At 42.7% G+C, this 7,192-nt stretch overlaps 1 protein-coding gene across 7 annotated transcripts in view; it reads left to right on the forward strand.

Moving 5' to 3' along the window:
* The first annotated feature begins 245 nt into the window (after positions 1-245).
* The window catches only part of LOC118398970 (triple functional domain protein-like), a 165,410-nt gene continuing 158,463 nt past the window's right edge, over positions 246-7,192 (forward strand). For 6 of the 7 annotated variants that reach the window (XM_052472262.1, XM_052472263.1, XM_052472265.1 and 3 more), the window contains exon 1: positions 254-567. In XM_052472262.1, the coding sequence (XP_052328222.1) occupies positions 498-567 (70 nt within the window). In that variant the 5' untranslated portion in view covers positions 254-497. Of the gene's footprint in view, positions 568-7,192 lie in introns of all 7 variants that reach the window. The other variant, XR_008072845.1, reaches the window with a different exon arrangement.

Here is a 7,192-nt window from a genome sequence, read left to right on the forward strand (position 1 = left end):
CATTGGAGACGAAAGGCTGTGGTCTATCTTGGGTTAGTTATAAAAAATCTTTGATATAACTTTCAAAATACAGAAATACAGTCAGTACGATGCTGTATTTAAAAAAAGCACAAATCACTGTCATGTTCATTAATGACTCACAGACAGTCGTTGCCGGTCAACCCGTGCTCGCCCGCTCTCTGTCTGGAGGTTTCCGAATGCTTCCGGAGAGTCACCGAACAGAGACCCAGCCCCTCCCGAATACCATGCCCCTCTGCCCCCCTCTTCGCGTCTACAACGACTCTCTTTTCGGCTCGACTCGGAGGAGGAACCCGGCGGCCGCCCGGCTGTGCGTTTGCATTACCCAAGATGGAGGTTTGCTTATGGCGCTAGCATCTAGGAACGATTCTGTCAGTCCCGGTGTCTCTTGGCCTACGCTTTTCCGAGGAACGAACTGATTTTTGTCTTCCACCGCATTGGGAATTTAGTTGGGATCGCGGCTGTTGGTGGCCACCATCATGAGCTCTGGGGAAGGAGCTGATGAGACGTCAAAGGACGCAGCCGATATAGCGGCGTTCTTTAAATCTGGTAAGCCCGGAAACGGATCGGAGAGAGCAAAAGAGCCGTCCCATAAAGGCGACATAGGGGTGGGGGGCATTGTTCCCGGTTGAGCACTGTGTTTTCGGTGCAATGGTGGGGTGGGGGAGGTTTCAACTAAACATTCGCCCAGGTGTCCTTCCTTATTCGTTTGTAGAAGCGACAATGGATCATAAATGGGTGGCTGTTATGCAGACATAATGGTGAGAGCTGTCGTGCATTTGTTACACAGTCATTAAAATGTAACTAACCATGTCAACCAGCCATGAGAGCTCTCGACTCCCTTAGCAGCCCAACTCCGTCTACAGACACATGCTAAATAATGTTAGCTTGGTTGGCTTTTATAACCGACTCACCCCGAAATTAGCTAGCTATCGTGCTTACATTGGGCAAATACAAAGACAATAGCCACATTAGATAGATAGCCAATATACTTGTGTACTACCATTGACGTTTATAAAAATAGATAAATAACTACATTAGGTGCGCTAGCTGGCTATGTTCAGAATCAAATATAGCTAGGTCGCTAACTAGGTAACCAAGGGACTGGGAAATCACAAACAGCTCACTGTCTGATTGCTATAGCTATAACGTTAGAGACATATTTCATTGAAACCGCCGAACGTTGATTGTTACCTAAAACGTATGTAACGTATGTACCGTTTCCGTGCTGTCAAAATAGGAAACAATCGAGCGTGCTATGTAAACAATACAGTGGCATGCATTACTCTATCTGAACTGTGGCTAGGTTAGCTTGCTACCTAGTTATACGGTTTCCCCTATGATCCAATATGATCATATGATGCATGCATTTGATTTATATTGCAATGCATATCTTAAACAGTTCAGGTAACGTACTATTTGCTAAATTAGTAGTAGTGACGGCACAATGTGTGATTTCGTGGTAGATTAAATATGATCATAGTCATTTTCTCGGCTAACGTTAGTCATGCTAGCTAGCTGAGTGAGCTATGAGCAATCATCATTTCTGAATCTATCCTGGTCAGTAGATGGATAACAGCTCGCCCGTGGATATTTGACATTCTTCAATTTCTATTCCATTATTCAATTCTGAATTCTAGACTGAAGGAGATCATTTATGTGCTTTTAATAAGGAGCTCATTTGGGGTTAGTGTTTATCATCTGTGGTGTATTCATTAGTCAGATTATGTTGCAAACGTTCTGCAATGGAAACCTTTTACTGTAGGAACCAAGCGGAAAAAACAGTAAACTGAACGAAACGGAGGGACCTACCTGAATTTGTCCAATGGCAACTGTCCTTTGTTGCAAAATGTTTTCTGTTTGGAGTAAATGTTTCCGTTGCAAAAGTTTTTAACAGACGAAATGTTGTGCAACGGTATCCGACATTCTGCCGATTCTGTTGCAAAACGTCTGTTAAACAAGCAGACTGATAAAACGGTGAGGGATGTACCTGAATTTGTCCATTTAAAAACATCAGTTTTGTTCTGTTGGCTTCCGTTTGGTTCTTAAACGCTAAACTGTTTCCGTAATGAATACACCCCATGCCTTTTGTGAACTAACACTCGCACTTGACTTTTTTCTACCTTACTGGCTCTGACTTTGCTGATAGCTACATTGAGGAAAATGTACTTACTGTGACAGCTAACGTTAGGTGGATCAACCACCTATCCCAATCTTAAGAGGAATGAAATGATACAACAACCATATGCTGAAAATCAAATGGGACTTATCATTATAGCTTGATGATTTCATAGATGGGTTCTATGTATTGGTGCTGCATTATAGGCTTACATGACTACTGTATTGGACTAAACTACCACTGTAAAAAAATCTATTACTTAGATCAATTAAAGGGTGGTATTTGGGTTGATGGGAGGGTGACATTAACCCTTTGTGTGTTTGTTCAATGGCTCACTGGTCAGGCTAAACCTCAGTGCGAGGAGATGAAGGGGGAAGGTAAGGGACGGCAGGTAGCCGAGTGGTTAGAGCGCTGGGCGAGTAACTGAAAAGTTGCTAGATCGAATCCCCGAGTTGACAAGTTAACAATCTGTCGTTCTGCCTCTGAACAAGGCAGTTAACCCACTGTTCCTAGGTTGTCATTGTAAATAAGATCTTGTTCTTAACTGACTTGCCCAGTTAAATACAGGTAAAATACATTTTAAAAGGGAAGCCTTTGACTCCACTCAGTGTCTGTAGATAATAGGCCACATGGGAAGTGCTGGATCCTCATTATGACTGCAATTAGTTCCTCTGTGAAGATGGATCCAGTCTTCCTGCTTTGAGGGAGACATGATAGAAATTCCCAGTCTACAACCACATCCAATTTTAACCACCAGGCCCCTCAAACTCAACCCTGGACCTCAAAGCCAGTTCCACTGCAGTATTTCATTGTTCCCCTCTAATTAGGGACTGATTTTAGACATGGGACACCAGGTTGGTGAAATGAATTATCAGGTAGAACAGAAAACCAGCAGGCTCCGGACCTCATAGGGTAAGAGTTGAATACTTTTGCACTAGGCTTGCCTAAACCACTTGTCTACCCTAACCTTAACCATTACCCACACCCTACCCCCTATTTCTTTTGAGTTGAAAAACGTCCTATGGAGATCGGTTATAATGTTCATTTGTGCTTCCTTCAGCTGTTTGTCTGTACCAGCTGTTTTGGCGCTCTTGTAGAAGTAGCCCATAGGCACAGATCTAGGATCAGCTTACCTTCCCTCCCAACTTTTAGGGGGAAAAACTCAAAGCTGACCTTAGATCAGTGTCTAGTGTCATCTTTTGTGACTGGATTATTATGGGAAATTATTATGGGGTGTCATTGCAGTGTTTTGATCCCCCTAGGGAGAGTTCTTGGTAAGCTGCAGAGCTGTGCCCTGTTATCACTGCGGGCAAACAAGCTCTGATTGACAGCTGAGCTCAGGTTGAGTCGTCTCTGTGTGCGTCTGTGTCTGTCTGTGTCTGTCTGTGTCTGTCTGTGTTTGTATTTGTGTGTGTGGATGCATGCAAATTGGAGCTGGAAAAGATTCAAGCCCTCTCACTCAACAGTCTGAAATCATCTCTATAATACGCAGCAATACTACAGGAACAGAGATAGTTCAAGTGAAGTGTAACAAGGAACTGTGTGTACTATTACGACGTCCTCATCTGAATTCATAATATAGTCTGAGTATACAAAACATTAGGAACACCTTCCTAATATTGAGTTGCATCTCCATCGGGGCATCATGTACAGGTTCCAACATGTACAGGTTTAAGACCTGCCTGCTTAGTAGTGCCTAGCCATCGGGTATGTTTTTATCCTCACTCTCCCTCTCTCTGTCATGTCTTCCCTTTGTTTGTCTCATTCTTGTTCTCTCGCTCATTTCTGTCTCTCACTCTGTCTCACTCTCTCTCGTTTCAGACGTTGTGAGGATCTAGCCTTACGTGTAAAAAGCACTCAACCGCCCTAGACATTTGCTTATGATCGTTGTACAAGAATGTGTAAAGGATAATAGTTATCTTTGATCTGTGAATGGATGATCTCACACACTCACTTACCTTTACGCTGAGCTATACAGTGCCTTGCGAAAGTATTCTGCCCCCTTGAACTTTGCGACCTTTTGCCACATTTCAGGCTTCAAACATAAAGATATAAAACTGTATTTTTTTGTGAAGAATCAACAACAAGTGGGACACAATCATGAAGTGGAACGACATTTATTGGATATTTCAAACTTTTTTAACAAATCAAAAACTGAAAAATTGGGCGTGCAAAATTATTCAGCCCCTTTACTTTCAGTGCAGAAAACGCTCTCCAGAAGTTCATTGAGGATCTCTGAATGATCCAATGTTGACCTAAATGACTAATGATGATAAATACAATCTACCTGTGTGTAATCAAGTCTCCGTATAAATGCACCTGCACTGTGATAGTCTCAGAGAGCATCATGAAGAACAAGGAACACACCAGGCAGGTCCGAGATACTGTTGTGAAGAAATCAAAAGCCGGATTTGGATACAAAAAGATTTCCCAAGCTTTAAACATCCCAAGGAGCACTGTGCAAGCGATAATATTGAAATGGAAGGAGTATCAGACCACTGCAAATCTACCAAGACCTGGCCGTCCCTCTAAACTTTCAGCTCATACAAGGAGAAGACTGATCAGAGATGCAGCCAAGAGGCCCATGATCACTCTGGATGAACTGCAGAGATCTACAGCTGAGGTGGGAGACTCTGTCCATAGGACAACAATCAGTTGTATATTGCACAAATCTGGCCTTTATGGAAGAGTGGCAAGAAGAAAGCCATTTCTTAAAGATATCCATAAAAAGTGTTGTTTAAAGTTTGCCACAAGCCACCTGGGAGACACACCAAACATGTGGAAGAAGGTGCTCTGGTCAGATGAAACCAAAATTTACAATGCAAAACGTTATGTTTGGCGTAAAAGAAACACAGCTCATCACCCTGAACACACCATCTCCACTGTCAAACATGGTGGTGGCAGCATCATGGTTTGGGCCTGCTTTTCTTCAGCAGGGACAGGGAAGATGGTTAAAATTGATGGGAAGATGGATGGAGCCAAATACAGGACCATTCTGGAAGAAAACCTGATGGAGTCTGCAAAAGACCTGAGACTGGGACGGAGATTTGTCTTCCAACAAGACAATGATCCAAAACATAAAGCAAAATCTACAATGGAATGGTTCAAAAATAAACATATCCAGGTGTTAGAATGGCCAAGTCAAAGTCCAGACCTGAATCCAATCGAGAATCTGTGGAAAGAACTGAAAACTGCTGTTCACAAATGCTCTCCATCCAACCTCACTGAGCTCGAGCTGTTTTGCAAGGAGGAATGGGAAAAAATTTCAGTCTCTCGATGTGCAAAACTGATAGAGACATACCCTAAGCGACTTACAGCTGTAATCGCAGCAAAAGGTGGCGCTACAAAGTATTAACTTAAGGGGGCTGAATAATTATGCACGCCCAATTTTTCAGTTTTTGATTTGTTAAAAAAGTTTGAAATATCCAATAAATGTCGTTCCACTTCATGATTGTGTCCCACTTGTTGTTGATTCTTCACAAAAAAATACAGTTTTATATCTTTATGTTTGAAGCCTGAAATGTGGCAAAAGGTCGCAAAGTTCAAGGGGGCCGAATACTTTCGCAAGGCACTGTAGGAGCAGAGCTGTAACTAGGACCATGAGATGTCTCTCACTACATAACATGGCAATGACTATAACATCATTGTAACATGACAGGATGACTATAATAAAACATGATGAACAAAGGTGACATATAATTCACCTTTATTGTGTTTAGCCTATGACACAACTATAACATGGTAATAACATTCTAACACGATGACTATAAGGAACTGCATCTCTCTCTTCTCTCAGCATGAGAAACTGAGCCAGAGCTCAAATTCTCCCCAAGCCCCCAAGCCCACACCAGAGAAATTAGTGAAAGAAAGTGGGACGACCTCTTTTTGGTGAGAGAAAGGTCTGTGTGTGTCGTGTGTGCGCGATGCCAATTTGAATCTGCAAAATTCACACTAACTACCACAAACAAATCACTTGAGTAATGCTACACGGAATTGAATTTATTGATTGGTTGCTTAAATGATTGATATAGATTAATGAACAGAGGATTTGAAATACATTGACACCTGCTGGGATGTTAATAGCCTCTGTTTCTCTCTGCTTAATCGGGACTGTACACACCCTACATATCACTATCACACCTTATCAGTTGACCTGCTTCCTTATCTTGTTGCAAGGTGGTGACGCAATTGCGTGTCTGTGTTAATGTCTGTAAGGGAGGTCAGTACAGCTGCAGTGGGCCACACGGTAATGTGTTGTACAGGTAGGAGGCAGACATCACTTATACCATGGGAACAGACTAGCGCCACATACACACATAGTCCTTGTTCTGTGAAAGTGTAGGCTGTGTGTGTTTTCTCTTTGATATCAGCACTGGGATCAACACAGGAAAGATCTCTCTTTATTACTTTGACATTTTGTCTCTCGCTCTCCTTTCACTCTCTAATTTTTCTCTGCCACTCTCGCTGCCTCAGAGGGTCGGGCTGACAACCAATATCACACATCCCTCTTAGTGTGTGTGTTTGTGTGTGTGCTTGCTTGCTTGCGAGCATTAGTGTGATTTATGAGTTTGTGTGTGTGTGTGTGTGTGTGTGTGTTAAAGGCGGCAGTTAGCCTAGTGATTAAGAGCGTTGGGTGCCACAAACCAAAATGTTGCTAGTTCGGATCCCGAGCTGACTAGGTGAAAAATTTCGATTTGCCCTTGAGCAAGGCACTTGACCTTAATTGCTCCTGTAAGTGGCTCTGGATAAGAGTGTCCACTAAAATGTAAGTATTAAATATAACTGTGTGGCATCTCAAGGCTGTAATCCCAGGGAATGGTTAGATTAGAAGACAGGTCAGTATATAATAAAACTCAACACTCACACTAATGCTGTTAGTCAGGACAGTCTGGTACACAGTACACACACTAGTGCTCTCTTCTCCATGTTCATCTCTTTCCTCTCCATCAGACTTGCCCTGTGTGTGTGTAGAGGAGCAGTGACTTTCAATTTACCCCAATCCTCGTACCATACACACACACACACACACACACACACACACACACACACACACAC

This window comes from Oncorhynchus keta, chromosome 20 (genome assembly GCF_023373465.1).
Source record: "Oncorhynchus keta strain PuntledgeMale-10-30-2019 chromosome 20, Oket_V2, whole genome shotgun sequence".
NCBI classification, from domain to species: domain Eukaryota; kingdom Metazoa; phylum Chordata; class Actinopteri; order Salmoniformes; family Salmonidae; genus Oncorhynchus; species Oncorhynchus keta.